General features: G+C 42.7%; 2 protein-coding genes across 21 annotated transcripts in view; one reads left to right on the top strand and one right to left on the bottom strand.

Annotated features, from left to right (window-relative positions):
* LOC135249365 (deleted in malignant brain tumors 1 protein-like) overlaps positions 1–18,154 on the bottom strand; it is a 197,638-nt gene that overhangs the window by 153,463 nt on the left and 26,021 nt on the right. For 14 of the 20 annotated variants that reach the window (XM_064324917.1, XM_064324910.1, XM_064324904.1 and 11 more), the window contains 3 exons: positions 6,644–6,958; positions 4,785–5,099; positions 4,059–4,379 (listed from right to left, as the gene is read on the bottom strand). In XM_064324917.1, the coding sequence (XP_064180987.1) occupies positions 4,059–4,379; positions 4,785–5,099; positions 6,644–6,958 (951 nt within the window). Of the gene's footprint in view, positions 1–4,058; positions 4,380–4,784; positions 5,100–6,643; positions 6,959–17,543; positions 17,850–18,154 lie in introns of all 20 variants that reach the window. The other 6 variants (XM_064324902.1, XM_064324913.1, XM_064324901.1 and 3 more) reach the window with 5 other exon arrangements.
* LOC135249400 (zinc finger protein 883-like) overlaps positions 1–18,154 on the top strand; it is a 167,164-nt gene that overhangs the window by 49,013 nt on the left and 99,997 nt on the right. The window lies entirely within an intron of this gene.

Raw genomic sequence — 18,154 nt, forward strand, 5'->3', positions numbered from 1 at the left:
CTCACTGAAGCTCCAGGACCCCCCCACTCTGCTCCAGGTCTGCTGGTAGTACATCTCCACCTGGCCCTCACACGCACCCTCTCCAGCCAGCCGCACCGTCCCGTCCAGAGCTGAGAGGGCAGAGCCTGAGGATCCCAAATGTATATGGGTTAGGGTTAGACTCCTCTGTTAAACCCAAGTGTAATAGGGTTAGGGTTATACTCCTCTTTTAAACCCAAGTGTATTAGGGTTAGACTCCTCTGTTAAATCCAAGTGTATTAGGGTTAGGGTTAGACTCCTCTGTTAAATCCAAGTGTATTATGGTTAGGGTTAGACTCCTCTGATAAACCCAAGTGTATTATGGTTAGGGTTAGACTCCTCTGATAAACCCAAGTGTAATAGGGTTAGGGTTATACTCCTCTTTAAAACCCAAGTGTATTAGGGTTAGACTCCTCTGTTAAATCCTGTTTTTAAGCGATGTTTGTATGTTTTGATTGACGCATGCCTTCTTGGCCAGGTCAGTGTTGTAAATGAGAATATGTTCTCAATCACTTTTACCTGGTTAAATAAAGGTTAAATAAATAAATAAATAAATAAATCCAATGTTGCCATTTTCTCCTCAATTTAGTCAATTCCTCAATTCCCCGTGTGTATCACAGTCCTGGTCGATGCGCTATCCTCTGTCGGTCTGGGGAGGGTGTAGACTGCCACATGCCTCCTCCGATACATGTGGAGTCGCCAGCCGCTTCTTTTCACCTGACAGCGAGGAGTTTCACTGGGAGAGCGTAACGCACGTGGAGGTTCACGCTATCTCCCCCAGATCCCCTCCCTGCTGAACAGGCGCCCCGACCAACCAGTAGGAGTCACTAACGCAATGATCAGGACTCATTCCCTCACCGGCTTCCCACCCCTGAACACAGTCAATTGTGTTCGTAGGAACGTCTGACCAAGCCGGAAGTACTGCTGTCGGGGAATGAACCCGGGTGTCTGCGGTGGTAGGCGAGTGCTTATACCTCTACACTACCCAGACAGCCTGGGTTAGGGTTAGACTCCTCTGTTAAATTCAAGGGCATTACTCACACACATTGATTACAGATTACACTCCGGTTAAATCCAAGGGCCTTTCACTTATAGAACATTGTATTAACACAAGATTCTCGACCCGTAGATTGTTAGACAGCCCACATCCATCTCACAGTTTCTCAACAACCCCCCCATACACATATGCAAGTATAGATACACAAACACACACACACACACACATATACAGACATACACACACATATGCACACACACACACACTCAGGTTAAAACATATTTAGTTTATAGTATAACAATATATAAACCTGTCAGTATTAGTAATGAACACAGATGATATTGTGTACAGTACCATTATTTAGACCACACCCTCTCTTAATTTATGGCAGGCAGAGACATACTGGGCTGCCACCTCTATTGCGATTTCCTCTTCCCCAAAATTTTAATTTATTTATTTGGTTCTGATAGGGACTGGAACTGATTAGTCTGTTCAGTGAATTTGGGAAAATATTGGTTTCTGATTGGGAGGTACTTGGGGCAGGAAAGCAGGAAGTGGGCCTCTGTCTCCACCTGCCAGATTGCAATGAGCACACAGCCTGTTCTCTTTTGCCAGCCAGGTCTTTTTGTGGCAACCAATTTCGATGGCAAGTCTGTGGTCACTGAGTCTGTACATTATTAATGAGTGCCTTTGCTCTTGGTTTTTAACTCTAGTGAGATATTCTGACAGGGAGCAATCTCGGCCTAGAACGCGATACATTTCCAGTTTTTGTTTAATTTATTCATGCCAACTGTCAATGTATAGTTTTTGTTGATTTTGTCAAAATTTCTAGATGTAGTGGGTGTGGCATTTTATTTGATATTTTGTAACAATGTTTTTTTGATGGCCAGTTGTCCCAGGGGATCTCTGTTTGGGTACAGCTGGTTGCTTTTCACTGCCTTCAGCTTATTCTTCTGCCTAGTTGGCTTTGCAGATGTTAGGCCAGAATAGTGTTCACTGTTCTCGGCTAGAAATAGCTGTACAAAATAAGTATTGTACCTTTGAAGTTGTGGGATTTATTTGACTATTGTAAAAATGTTTTTGTATGGTCGTTGGTCAAGGGTCTCGTCTAGAGTAAGCTAGTTGTAATGTAAGTTCAGTTCTCTCCATCTCTCTGTCTCTCTCAATGTCTCTGTCTAACTCTCTCTCTCTCTCTCACTGCAGTAAATGTGTGCTAAATTGTGCCATGTATACAGTACAGAGAGCAGGACTCCTCACCAGAGCAGATGACTCCAGCATCCTGTCCATGTGAGAGAACAGCTCGGCTCCATGAGGAAACAGCACACTGTGAGAGGCGTGTCTCGTTCCCATGGCAATCAAACACATCAGCCCTGATTGGCCCACTCCCCTCTCCAAACCAGGCCTGTCCTGGCACTGCTACTGCAGTCCCACACTTCAGCTGCTGACAGAGGACATTGGAGGCTCTCCTGTCCCAGCATGCATCACACACTGTCCCCCAGATACTCAGGTGCTGCAGCTCCACTCGACCAGAGCAGTTATCAGGGCCGTCAGCCAGCCTGGACTCAGTGTACCCTACACACAGCACAGTGGGGTTAGCATCTGACCAACACTGAGATAATAAAGGAGACCTATGGAAGAGGCTAACAGAATACACAGGTACAAAACACACACACACACACACACACACACACACACACACACACGCACGCAAGCAGCTAGAGACTGCAGAAACAGGCAGACACACAGGCATGCAGACATGTGTGCACACACAAACACACACCCATACAATCACACACATGCACACAATTACACACACACAGGCGTTCATGCACGTACACAAACATGCACACCCATGCACAGGCACACACATGCGTGCATGCACACACGCACACACACACACGCGCGCGCAAACACACACATGTGCACACGTACACGCGCACATACACACAAATGCACATGCATCGCACACACACACACACATACAAACACACATGTGTACTCACACGCAAACACACACTCACACAAACTCCACACAGATTAAACTCACACAGACACAAGGAGATCATGCAAACTCCACACAGATTAAACTCACACAGACACTGGGAGATCATGCAAAGCCCACACAGATTAAACTCACAGACACTGGGAGATCATACAAACTCCACACAGATTAAACTCACAGACACTGGGAGATCATACAAACTCCACACAGATTAAACTCACACAGACACTGGGAGATCATACAAACTCCACACAGATTAAACTCACACAGACACTGGGAGATCATGCAAACTCCACACAGATTAAACTCACACAGACACTGGGAGATCATGCAAACTCCACACAGATTAAACTCACACAGACACTGGGAGATCATGCAAACTCCACACAGATTAAACTCACACAGACACTGGGAGATCATACAAACTCCACACAGATTAAACTCACAGACACTGGGAGATCATGCAAACTCCACACAGATTAAACTCACACAGACACTGGGAGATCATACAAACTAGACACAGATTAAACTCACACAGATACAGGGAGATCATACACACTCCACACAGTTTAAACTCACAGAAACTGGGAGATCATGCAAACTCCACACAGATTAAACTCACAGACACTGGGAGATCATACAAACTACACACAGATTAAACTCCCACAGACACTGGGAGATCCTACAAACTCCACACAGATTAAACTCCCACAGACACTGGGAGATCATACAAACTACACACAGATTAAAATCCCACAGACACTGGGAGATCATGCAAACTCCACACAGATTAAACTCACAGACACTGGGAGATCATACAAACTCCACACAGATTAAACTCACACAGACACTGGGAGATGCCGCTGCTCAGAAATGCCTGTATGTGAATTCCTGCAGCTCACAGGAAGGCTGTGATAGCTCTGTGTGCTTCCTCTTCCTGTGTGTTTATGGTACATAATCTGTGTAACCCCTATCCCGTAATATTCCCTACATATTAACCCAGTATCACTGAAACACTCACAGTGCACAGGAGACTCTTACCAGAACACACCAGTCCCACATCGTTTCCATGGGAGCAGGATTCATTCTGTGAGGGTGCTTTGGGACAGAAGTAAATGTGAGATTCGTTGCCTGAACACTGAATCTCCTCTGCCCACACCGGGCCCTCCCCCTCGCCAAACGCAGCTGCCCCCCGCAGCTCTTTAGGAACTCCACAACCCAGCTCCCTGCACACAATCTCTGCGTCCCACTGGTCAAAGTCAGCATCACACACCGTGCCCCAGGAGCTCCCATGATGCATCTCTACTCTCCCAGAGCACAGGTCAGCCCCGCCCACCAGCCTGAATTTTCGAGGGGCTGGAGCTAGACAGGGAATAAAGAGAGAACTGGTACCTTATTCCAGAGACAACAGTGAGCACAGCTGCATGAATAGAGGACTGCACAGCTATTACATATGGAGTACAGCTGTGTGATATGAGCCAATCACATGTAAACTGCAGTGTGAGATGAGCCAATCACATGTAAACGGCAGTGGGAGACGAGCCAATCACATTTAAACTGCAGTGTGAGTTCAGCCAATCACATGTAAATTCTGGATTAGTTCAGTGAAAGGAACAATGCACACATTTATTTTATAACATGTTTTAAAATGTAATAATCATATATTTATTCATGAAAGTTAATATATCCTCATTTAAATCCAAATTGCTGAGTTTTTGTAAGAACATTGGCAAGAGCTGTATAACACTACCTGAGTCTTGCTCCTACCTGAGCAGATCACTCCAGCATCTTCTCCATGACCACAGTTATGTACACCCCATCCTCGTGAGTCACACTTCTTCAGTGTGGATTCTGATCTCCAGCAGTATACATCATCCATCCATATTCTCCCAGACCCGTGTCCAAAGTGAGCATCTCTTGGTGCTTCTACAGCATCTCCACAGCCCAGCTGTCTACACACCACCCCAGCATCTGTCATATCCCAGTAATCATCACACACCGTCCCCCACTTTCCCTGATGATAAACCTCCACTCTCCCAGCACAGGGGCTGCTTCCATTCACCAGCCTCACATCCTCACTGCCTGAGAGAGAGAGAGAGAGAGAGAGAGATTACAACATTGTTGTCAATTCATTACACAAAAATAAATAATAATAATAATAATAATAATACTAATAATTTAACCAAAATAAACATCAATATGCACAATATAAAACCAAATGCAACATCAAACAGGGAAAAAAATAAACCTTAGTCACAAATCACCAACACAAATTTCTTTTAATTGAACTTTCCCCCTGCCCCCCATCATGACAAATAAAAATGTTCTATTCATTTATTTATTTTAGTTTACAATTTCACTATTTAATTTCATTATATTTGAACTCCAATTATAATTTTAGAAGTATTAAATATTGTTCATATTTTTACTTCTATTGTTATACAACTTTTTTTTTTTCCTGTTTGCTTTGGCAATAAGTACTATATGTATTCCATGCCAATGAAAAGAAAGAGAGAGAGAGACAGGAAGAGAGAGTGGGGAGGGGGGGACAATGCACACACTTACTTTATAACATAATATTTAAAAATGTAATAACATAACATAATGATGAGAACTGGCCATTCAGTCCAACAATGCTCACCATTTTCCTGACTAAATTGTACCTAGTCCTCTGATTACCTACAGACTAGATAGTATCTAACACTGTATGAAACCTGATCTTGAAAATTCCCAGAGATTCTGCTTATACTACATGACCTGACAGGTTGTTCCACACAGTGACTACTCTCTGCATGAAAAATTTTTCCTAATGTCTGAACAAAATATACCTTTCGGCCCCGCCCATCATCTGAGCCACTACCTCAGAATTGTGACTTGAAACAATTTAGTTATGTTATAATGCTTATCTGTGTACTGTAAAAACGGGGCTTAATTACTTTGCAGTGGAAAAAAAAAGTGCAGTGAAAGAAGAAGTGAACTGCTTTTTTTTGTTAAAATATGTGGCACCAGAAGACTTGTGTCGTCATTCTGCAAGTGCAACATATGCATGTCACTCATAGCCTACCTTTATATATTAATTATTATTATCACTTACTCATTACAAACACAGTGCAAAAGAAATGATATCTCATGAAAAACACATTTTCAAACTACAAAAATGCCAAGTTACTCACACATACAAAGCATTGTCTAAAAGTCATTCATTCAAACTGCCAAAAATCTAGGCCTGCCATTAAAAGTATTGATATCAAAATGACGCCATGTTACTGTACTACAAACAATATATATCTTGCCTCACAGAAATTAAAGAAGCTGTATTCCAAAGCAATGCTACCCAATGTCTTCTAAATTATTTCAAGTCACACAGCTTGTTTAATGTGTGTGAGGCAAGCCTATATTGTTTGTAGTACAGTAACTTGGCGTCATTTTGATATCAATACTTTCAATGGCAGGCCTAGATTTTGGCAGTTTGAATGAATGACTTTTAGACAGTGCTTTGTATGTGTGAGTAACTTGGCATTTTTGTATTTTGGAAATGTGTTTTTCATGAGATATACATGTACACACACACACAAACACACACATATAAATATACTTTATGAAAACGAATATATCCTTGCTCCTACCTGAGCAGATCACTCCAGCATCATCTCCATGACCACAGTTATGTTTACCCCATCCTCGTGAGTCACACTCCTTCAGTGTGGATTCTGATCCCCCGCAGGACACATCATCCATCCTTATTCTCCCAGACCCTGGGCCAAAGTGAGCACGTCCTGGTGCTGCTACAGCATCTCCACAGCCCAGCTGTCTACACACCACCCCAGCATCTGTCATATCCCAGTTATCATCACACACCGTCCCCCACTCTCCCTGATGGTAAACCTCCACTCTCCCAGCACAGGGGCTGCCTCCATTCACCAACCTCACATCCTCACTGCCTGAGAGAGAGAGATAGAGAGAGAGAGAGGGAGGGAGGGAGAGAGGGAGGGAGAGAGAGAGAGAGAGAGAGAGAGAGAGAGAGAGAGAGAGAGAAGAGAGAGAGAGAGAGAGAGAGAGAGAGAGAGAGAGAGAGAGAGAGAGAGAGAGAGAGAAATTGTTACATTGTAACATTACATTACATTACATTACATTACAGGCATTTGGCAGACGCTCTTATCCAGAGCGACGTACAACAAAGTGTATATCCATAACCAGGAACAAGTATGACGAAACCCCTAGAGAGAAGTACCGGTCCAAGTACAGGGAACAACCGCATAGTTCAACTTGGACCCTGGTGGTTAAACTGATTAACACTAACAACAAGAATGGCAACAACGCAATCTATGGAAAAATAAAAATAAATAAAAATACAAGTAGTCGTTAAGACTGGCGTATCAACTAAGTCACCTATTAAACAGCTGCCTAGTTACACCCCTAAGTTTAGTCATTTACAGGGGGGGAAGGGAGGGATGGGGAGAGGTGCAGCCTGAAGAGGTGGGTCTTCAGTCGTCGTTTGAAATTGTTCACAGTCTCAGCTGTTCTGACCTCCACAGGGAGGTCATTCCACCATCGTGGGGCCAGAACAGACAGGAGACGTGTTCTGGAAGTGCAGGTGCGAAGAGGGGGAGGTGCTAGGCGTCCTGAGGTAGCAGAACGGAGGGATCTGGGTGGCATGTAGGGTTTGAAAATCTTGTGAAGGTATGCTGGGGCTGATCCCTTGACTGCCTGGTATGCTAGAACCAATGTTTTGAATTTGATGCGAGCTATAACAGGCAGCCAGTGGAGGGTAGTGAGCAGGGGAGTTACGTGGGAGTGTCTGGGGAGGTTGAAGACCAGACGAGCCGCAGCATTCTGGATGAGCTGCAGGGGTCTGGTGGCAGATGCCGGTAGTCCAGCCAGAAGAGAGTTGCAGTAGTCCAGGCGGGATAGAACCATTGCTTGGACCAGGAGCTGGGTTGAGTAGGTGGTGAGAAAGGGGCGGATTCTGCGGATGTTATATAGGAAAAATCTGCATGCCCGGGTTACTGCTGCAATGTTGTTGGAGAGGGACAGCCTGTTGTCCATCATCACTCCGAGATTCTTGGCGCAGGGTGATGATGTCACTACGGTGTCCCTAAGGAAATGGAAAAGTCGAGGAGGGGAGAGGATAGAGCAGGAATAAAGATTAGCTCCGTCTTTCCCGGGTTGAGCTTCAGGTGGTGATTGTCCATCCAGCTCTGTATGTCCCTCAGGCAAGCGGAGATGCGGGCGGGGACCTGTGTGTCCGATGGGAAGAAGGAGAGAAAGAGTTGCGTGTCGTCGGCATAGGAATGATAGGACAAGCCATGGGCAGATATTACAGGGCCAAGGGATCTGGTGTACATGGAGAAGAGAAGGGGACCAAGGACTGAGCCCTGGGGAACTCCGGTAGTGAGGGGACAGGGTGGTGATACCTTACCCGCCCAGGCAACCTGGAAGGAGTGGTCAGAGAGGTAGGACTCAATCCAGTCAAGGACTGTGCCGCGGATCCCTGATGCTGCCAGGGAGGACAGGAGGGTAGAGTGGTCCACAGTGTCAAATGCAGCGGAGAGGTCTAGAAGAATCAGGACAGAGGAGAGGGAGGCTGCTCGTGCGGCATGGAGTGACTCACTGACCGAGAGGAGTGCAGTCTCAGTCGAGTGGCCAGGCCTGAAGCCAGACTGGTGGGGATCAAGCAGGTTGTTCTCAGAGAAGAAAGCAGAGAGCTGGTTAGATGCAGCACGTTCGAGTGTTTTGGATAGGAAAGGGAGGAGAGATACTGGGCGGTAGTTCTGAATGACTAAAGGATCTAGTGTGGGTTTCTTCAGCAGCGGGGTGATGTGGGCCTTCTTGAAGGATGAGGGGAAACATCCAGAAGATAGGGATGAGTTCACGAGGGAGGCGACAAAAGGCAGGATGTCTGGTGTGATTGTTTGAAGGAGAGATGAGGGGATTTTGCTTTTTCCCAAAAAGCAAAATAATCATTTCCACCCTTCTGCCCCGGAAGGACTTTCATCCCTTCACCGTACCCAAGGCAAACACTGATATTTTACGACGATGTGCTCTTATGCCCAACGTCCACCTGGCTCACCACCCAGCCCTTGGAACCCACAACCTCCATGACCACGTTCACCTGCACAAACAGGCAGTCAGCATCTTCGCCAAAACCCTCAAGGACACGGCTTTGGGCAGACCCTCCATCGGCACTCCCCGGCATCCATCCAGCATCCATCGCCCTGGACCCCACAGCACAGGACCATCCAGAGGCCAGCGCACCTCTCCAAGGCCCAATGCAGCTCAGCAAACCCCACCCACAGCATCAGCAGCACCAGCCCAGCCAACCAGGACCGTCTGGAGCCTACCCATCCCACCCAATACCCCAGCAACAGCAACCCAGCCAGCCTAGACCAAGCCCAACACACCCTCCCCCCCGGCCCAGCACAGCAACGGTACCCCAGCTACGCAAGCACTCAGGGCCCCAGGGAACACAGAGGACCTGGGCGAGATTAAAAATCTCCTCAATCTAATCTGCACTAGATTGATGTGCTAAATACATCCATATATTTAATGTAGCAGTTTTCTTTATTAATGTTAAATTACTAATTAGTAATATTAGTATAAATAGTAGTATCATCTCTGTACTTAATTTTATATATTCCAGCACTGTTTGTCTTATTTAAAACAAATAAGTTCCTTTAGGTCCATAAATGCTAAAATCATTTTCTGTCAGCATGTGGTACATCCAGGGCCTGAACTCCTCGGTTTTTGGTGTAAAAAGTGAGGACGAAGTGTAGCACAGTGGGTAAGGAACTGGGCTTGTAACCGAAAGATCGCAGGTTCGATTCCCGGGTAGGACACTGCCGTTGTACCCTTGAGCAAGGTACTTAACCAAAATTGCTTCAGTATATATCCAGCTGTATAAATGGATACTATGTAAAAGTTGTGTAAGTCGCTCTGGATAAGAGCGTCTGCTAAATGCCTGTAATGTAATGTAATGTAAAAAGTTCAACCCTGGAATTCCAAGAAAACGTAAAAAAATATTGGCATGATCATCATCCAAGAATCTTAGAGTAGAGCTGATGTAGGTACTCACTGTCCCCCAGGATACCAAGAAACAATTGTCCCATCAATTAAGAAATCCCCAACCAATCGTGGAAGAGATTCTGGTGGTATACTAATTTGGTTTAAATCAGAGCTCAAAAACTACATCACAGAAATAAAAAAAAAAGAATCACATGGTTGGTTTAAAATAAGTAAAAAATTAATCACATCAAAAAATGACCTGTACTTATGTGCAATCTATGTCCTACCCTCTGACTCTCCTCATTACAAGGAGGACACGTTCCCCAACCTCCACAGTGAAATCAGCCATTTCCAGGCCCAGCGGAATGTGCTGATCTGTGGGGACCTAAATGCCCGGACAGGCACACAGCCTGACTATCAATGAGGATCGAAACAAGCACATATTTGGACAAAATGTACTTAACAATGTAACAAACTTACCCAGAAATAACTCTGACCACCATATTAATAAAAACGGCTGACATCTACTGCAGCTCTGTCATGACCTGGGTCTATATATTGTCAATGGTAGGATACGAGGTGACTCTTTGGGAAGATGCACCTGCAGCTCACCTCTTGGTAACAGTACAGTAGATTATGCGGTCACAGACCTAGCTCCATTCTCTTTCAGAGAATTTACCGTCAAGCCACTAACCGCTCTGTCCGACCTCAGTTAGATCACAGTCTATCTCAAAAGGACAGAACCTAACACCAGGACCCACATCCCTCCCAGTAAGCTGTACAACATCAACCAATCATACAGATGGGAGCTAAACAGCACAGAAGAGTACCAGAAAGCAAACAATGATCAAGAAATTCAAACACTATTGGATACCTTTCTGGTTACTACATACCTGGCAGTCAACAATGTAAATAACATATTTGAAAAGGCAGCTTTGATATCAAATTTAAAGAAAAAATGCAATTCCCCTAAACATATCAACACTGAAACGTGGTTTGACAAAGATTGCAAAGAAATGAGGAAAAAACTAATTTCAAATATCTAATCAGAAACACAGAGACAAAACCCAGAATTACGCCTTGCTTACTTTGAGACATTGAAACACTATAAGCACACCCTCAGAACCAAAAAAGAGCTACACAAAAGGGCACAACTGACAGTAATTGAGGAGTCCATCAATTCTAACAGATTTTGGGAAAACTGGAAAAAATTTAACCAAACAAAACAAGAGGAATTGGCCATCCAAAATGGTAAAGAAAAATATGGAAAGATCATTTTGAAAATCTATATAAAAGTATAATCACATCAAAATAATTTAGAACAGATAGAGATCTGCGAAAAATTAAACAAACTCACATTAAGCATTAAAAACAATCAGAATCCGTTAGACACCCCAATCACTGAGCAGGAATTGATTGAAAAACTTCACGTGCTCCAATCTGGAAAAGCTAGCGGCTAGATGGCATCTTGAATGAAATGCTAAAATACAGCAACCAAAAACAACAAAGGCCAATTTTAAAGCTATTCAATTTGGTTCTGAGTGTGGGTCTTTTCCCTGACATCTGGAATCAAGGATTAATTACCCCTATATTTAGAAGTGGAGAAATTAGACCCCAATAACTACCGAGGCATTTGTGTTAACAGTAATCTGGGGATGGTTCTATGTAGCATAATAAACACACGGCTTCTAGACTTCCTTATTGAGCACAATGTCTTGAGTAAAAGTCAAATTGGATTTCTTCCTAAACACCGTACAACTGATTATATTTACATTCTACACACACTAGTAGAAAAGCATGTTAACAAAAATAAAAACAAAGTTTTTTCCTGTTTTATAGATTTCAAGAAGGCCTTTGATTCAATTTGGCACAATGGTTTGTTCTACACACTTATCCAAAGTGGTGTAGGGAGTAAAGTCTATGATATAATCAAATCAATGTACACCGGAAATAAATGTGGAGTCAAAATTGGATACAAAAGAACAGAATTCTTCCCGGGGGCGAGGAGTGAGGCAGGGCTGCAGCTTAAGTCCAACTCTGTTCAACATTTATTTCAATTAATTGGCGACAGTGTTGGAACAATCTGCAGCACCTGGACTCATCCTTGATGATAAAGAAATCAAATTCCTTCTCTATGCAGATGACCTGGTTCTGCTGTCACCCACTGAGCATGGACTACAGCAGAGCCTGGATCTGGTAGAGAAACACTGTCAAGCCTGGGCCCTGACAGTGAATATGACTAAAACCAAAATTATGATATTTCAAAGAAGATCCAGACCTCGCCGAAACAAATACAGATTCACATTAGCAAATAAAACAATAGAAAACACTAACAGTTACACTTATTTAGGCCTGATATAAATAAAATAAGCTCAACAGGAAGCTTTAACTTGGCGGTAAATGAACTGAAGGAGAAAGCACGCAGGGCATTCTATGCCATAAAGAGAAATACCCAAATTATACTGCCAATCAAAATTTGGCTTAAAATATTCCAATTAGTGATTCAACCAATTGCATTATATGGCAGTGAAGTGTGGGGTCCACTCACAGAGCAAGACTTTGCAAAATGGGACAAACACCCAATAGAAACCCTGCATGTAGAACGTTGTAAAAACATCCTCCATGTCCAGAGGAAAGTACCAAACAATGCATGCAGGGTTGAATTAGGCCAATATCCACTATTGATTAACATCCAAAAAAGGGCAGTTAAATTTTGGAATCACCTCAAAAACAGCGACCCCCACTCGTATCATTACAAGGCCCTGAAATACCAAGAGGTGAGCCCAGAGAAGAGCCACCCCAGCCAGCTAGTCTTGAGGCTTAGTTCACTACCCACCCCTAACGCAAAGCAGCCTCAAGACAGCTCTATACAATTAATTAGAGTCAACCAAATTATAGCAAAACATACAAATTACATCACCTATTGGGACACACAAACAAAAACACAAAGCAAATTAGAATGCTATCGGGCCCTAAAAAGAGAGTACACTGTGGCAGACTACCTGACCACAGTGAAAGAAACAAAAACAAGGAGAACATTGACAAAATATAGACTCAGTGATCACAACCTGGCCATTGAGACCGGTAGACACCGTCAGACCTGGCTGCCCAGAGAGGACAGGCTGTGCTCCCACTGCGATCAGGGGGCAGTGGAGACAGAGCTGCATTTTCTGACACAATGTGAAAAATATAGTGAGGCAAGAAGACTTACTTCTTCAAAAATAAAATAAATCTGCCTTCAATTCGAGACACTATCAGAGGTAGAGAAGCTGCCACTCCTCTTGGGAGAGAGGAGAGAATGTGTGGCTTTGGCTGCACAATACACTGCCACTTGCCACAAACTAAGGGACAGTAAGTAATTATAACACATCAGCAATAACAAAATCTAAATACATTTTTGTATAGTTTTCTTCATTATTGTTACATATATTCACTGTTTCACCAAATTTACACTTGACATTACACGTGCTAACATACACAAATACCACGCACACACACATTTTTGTACTCTGTTCATATGTTTATTGTTTGTTGTAGCTATGCTTTGGCAATATGTATATATATATATGTACGTCATGCCAATAAAGCTTATTTGAATTTGAATCTGAGAGAGAGAGAGAGAGAGAGAGGATGAAGCCCCTACAGACTGCAGGTACACAGTTTTGTGGCTGGACTCTGCACTATGATGCAGACTTGTGGCTTTTATGTGGTTATTTCTTTGTCTTTTTGTGTGGTGTTGGACAGGGAATGTTTTTTTGGTTTTATGTGCACGGTGGCACTTAGAAACTCCATATTTGGCATAGTTGTTGTGTATTGTCTACTAATAAAGCTTTCACAGAGTTTGTTGTTTCCACTCACAGAGTTTGGTTGCAGGAGCACTGAATGTCTGAGTTGAGCAATCTCAGGACGCTGCTGTGCAGGGCACTAGGGGGCTTACGCAAAAGCGGTCAATATCGTTTGGATAAACAATTTTTTTCTTGATTTGGCTCTGTACTTTACAATTTTAGATTTGTAATTAAACGATTCACATTTGCTTAAACTTCAGATTTTCACCTTTTATTAAAGCTTATTTTTATGCATTTTTAGTTTCACCATGTAGAAATTACGGCACTTTATATACATAGTGGTTCTGATTAGTCAGGAATGTTCCATTTCTTCCTTATTCCAGGTGCAAGACAGATTTTAGTATCTAGTCTTAATCCCAGGCTTTTGATTGCCTTTGGAATCTGCTATTGGTGTTTGCCAACGTGCCAATTAAAGTCAAGGAAGCCATTATGAGGCTGAGAAAAAAGAAAAACAGTGGCAAAGACATAGGCTAACCTTAGGCTTACCAAAATCCACCAACTGGAACATAATTAAGGAGAAAGAGACCCGGGTGAACTCAGTAATTGAAAAGGGACTGATAGGCCAGGGAAAGCCTTCGTTGATGACCAAAGAATTCTCACCATAATGAAGAAAAATTCCCAAATACCTGTTACAGTTTAACACTAAAAGAGCCTGTACAGTTCTGCAAAAAGTGCTTGTGGACAGATGAGGCCAAGATTCACTTGTATCACAGTGATGGAAAAAGCAAAGTGTGCAGGCCAAAAGAAACTGACAAAGAACCAAAGCATACTACCCCAGCTGTGAAACATGGTGGGGTTGTTATGGTTTAGGCATATGTGGCTGCCACAGGTAATTCACTGATGAGTAAAATGCTGATGGTAGCAGTTGAATGAATTCTAAAGAGTACAGAAGCATCTTACCTGCTCAGGTTCAAGCAAATGTTTCCAAACTTATTGGATGGGACTTCATCCAACAGCAAGAGAGTGATCCCACATATATTACTAAGGCAACAAAAGAGTTTTTCCAAAACCAAAAGCGGGAAAATCCTTAACAGGCCAAGTCAGTCTCCCAATCTGAACCTAACTGAACATGTGTTTCATATGCTGAAGAGAGAACAAGATAACTAGCCCCCAAAACAAGCAGGAGCTGAAGATGGCTGCAGTACAGGCTTGGCAGAGCATCACCAGAGAAGATACTCAGCACCCGGGGATGTCTATGGGTCACAGACTTCAAGCAGTCATTGCATGCGAAAGGTAAGCAACAAAGTACGAAACAAGACAACTTTCATTTACAAAACATCAATATGTCCGTAACATTATGGTGCCCTGAAATGGGGGCTGTGTATAAAAAGTGCATCAATTTATACATGGTGAAAACAAAACACATAAAATGCTCTTTGATAAAAGCTGAGAATTTGCACTTTAGGTAAATATGAATTGTTTGATTACAAATCTGAAATTGTGGAGTACAGAGCCAACTCGAGGAAAAAAATGTCTTTGTCCCAAACATTATGGAGGGCACTGTATATATACACTCCTGGACAAAAAAAATGGGCCAAGCCCAAAAGTTTTTGAGTCGAACTGAAATTTGAAATATTGTATCATTATTTATATTCTATACCATTGCAAAATTGTTTTTAAATGGTTTTTTTTAATGATAAAAATGTATACTTTTGGACATATCACAGAAATGTTACTATCATGTACTATCGAGGTCGGAAACTGCGTGGGCGGGGTCGAGGGCGTACTCCTTGCGTTTTGAGTGACAGCTAGTGGGCGGACCGTCTGAGGCTGAGACTACAGCTAGAGTGACCGCCGGTTTTTCCCACGGCGCGCAGAAAATACTTTAAAAATACATATCAAAATGACAGAAAAGTAGACAGCTGAAGTCAGCATTCCCTCCCAGTAGGCTAGCACAATGAACTCGGGCGAATTCAAAATACGATGTCGGGAAAAAAAAATAAAAGTGCGGATGGTGGGAAAATGTTGACTGTGACAGCCATCAAGATAAAATAGGGTGACAGGCTACATTTCAGTAGACAGGTAAAGCAGGGTTTTCCCTAGGTTTTCAGTGGGCTTAGGTGATCTCAACTATATTTTGGAACAGCGTTTTTAAATAAATAAATTAAAGAAAAAAAAAATATATATATATATATAATAACTTTGTCATAAAAATTTTCCCGACCGTGAAAACTGCCTTACTTTACATTTCAGACATATGTGGCTAGCCGTTTCCGTCGCAGCGCTTTCGACACAAGCAAAATCGGAAGGGCTATCCTAAAATTTCTTTTTACCTGAAGAGTGCCTGACACGCAAATACCATAGGCTATTTGGTAAGCTATTCTGTAAATGCATTTAGATCAAACCTACCATGCATAAAAACGCTCGTCAATCACCCACTTCTATTTATAATGTCATCATAGCCTGGAGTGTTTAAAACCATAAAGCCACCTCTCCGTTTATTTATTAATTAATTTTTTTAGGTTTTTTTTTTTTTTTTTTTTGTCAGCGCATAGAACTCTCGTGGTTGTTTTTACATTCATTCTGAATCGGACATGTGTTTATACGTTCTTTCGGTTTAAGGCGCTGCGGAAAACCCTGTAAAGCTAAATGAGTTGTCATATCGCACAAAGTCAACAAATCTCCCTAGCTAGTTAGATAAATAATATTCGACTATTCTGAACTGTTGCTTTATATTTCGTGTGATAATTATGTTGATGCTAAGATTGCTTTTCAGTTATGCCAGCTAACGTTAGCGAATGCAGCTGTTAGCTAATCCTCCTTGTAAGCCAGGCGAATGTAATTCATACACTCATTAATTATACATCTAAATATAATAGGCCTAATATAAGAACTTTGTGGTTATCCTCCGTACTGCTCCATAAGCTACTGTGCTTGATCGAATTGTGAGGACTGCTCCAGGGTTCAGTCGCTGCAGACTGCAGACTCTTGTGTTGTTTGACACTAATGAACCTGATAAAAATTCTACCCACTTGTTTTTTACATTCGTGTCCTTCGGGATTGCGTGTAGTGAGTCAGTATTTGTGCATCCTTCAACACAACAGTGCCGCTTGGAAAGTGCCAGGTTTGCCAGACTTTACAGTGGCAAATGCAGCCTAGCCCTCAATGTCAATGATAAGCAAATACACGCTGTGATAGGCTGCATGCAAATGAGACCGCTTCCTTTATAATTCAAAACAAAAAATAATAAATTGTAAATGATTTGATAATACAGCTGACAAAGCCTATTTTTACCACCAAGGGTAATACAAAATATAAGCGAAGCAATTTCAGTCCGACTCTAAGACCATTAAAAGCTTAATATTTAGAAATTTTGGGCTTGACCCATTTTTTTGCCCAGGAATGTATATACTGTATATTTAACTTTCTCAGATATAAGAACAGCTATCCTGCACTGAAAATAAGAAGTAAGAAATGGTATTAAAAACCTGACAGTTGATACTGGGAGATCATACAATCTTCACACATATTAACTCACAAAGGCACTTGGAAATCACACAAACTCCACACAGATTAAACTCACACAGACACTGGAAGATCCTGCAAACTCCACACGGACATGGGAAATATCACTGTACAATGAATAAAGATCTTATTAAATATAAATGCATACAATCCATTTAGGAACTATATTAACCCAGTATCACTAAAACACACACGGTGCACAGGAGACTCTTACCAGAACACACCAGTCCCACATCGTTTCCATGGGAGCAGGGTTCATTCTGTGAGGGTGCTTTGGGACAGAAGTAAATTTGAGATTCATTGCCTGAACACTGAATCTCCTCTTCCCACACCTGGCCCTCCCCCTGGCCAAACGCAGCTGCCCCCCGCAGCTCTTTAGGAACTCCACAGCCCAGCTCCTTGCACACAACCTCTGCGTCCCGCTGGTCAAAGTCAGCATCACACACCGTGCCCCAGGAGCTCCCATGATGCACCTCTACTCTCCCAGAGCACAGGTCAGCCCCGCCCACCAGCCTGACCTCTGCAGTTAAACAGGGAATAAAGACAGAATCATCAGCAATGACTGGCACCTTATTCCAGAGACAACAGTGAGCACAGCTGTATTATTACAGGACTACACATCTATTATACACAGAATACAGCGTGTGATATGAGCCAATCATGTCTACTGCTGTGTGAATGAGCCAACCATATGTAAAATGCTGTGTGAGATGAGCCAATCACAAGTAGGCTGCAGCAACAGACTGTACATTCTGATTAGTAATTGAATTTTAAAATGTAATACTAGTTTTAGTTTAATTATCATACGTTATTGTTAATAATTGT

Source organism: Anguilla rostrata, chromosome 2, assembly GCF_018555375.3.
Source record: "Anguilla rostrata isolate EN2019 chromosome 2, ASM1855537v3, whole genome shotgun sequence".
NCBI classification, from domain to species: Eukaryota; Metazoa; Chordata; class Actinopteri; order Anguilliformes; family Anguillidae; genus Anguilla; species Anguilla rostrata.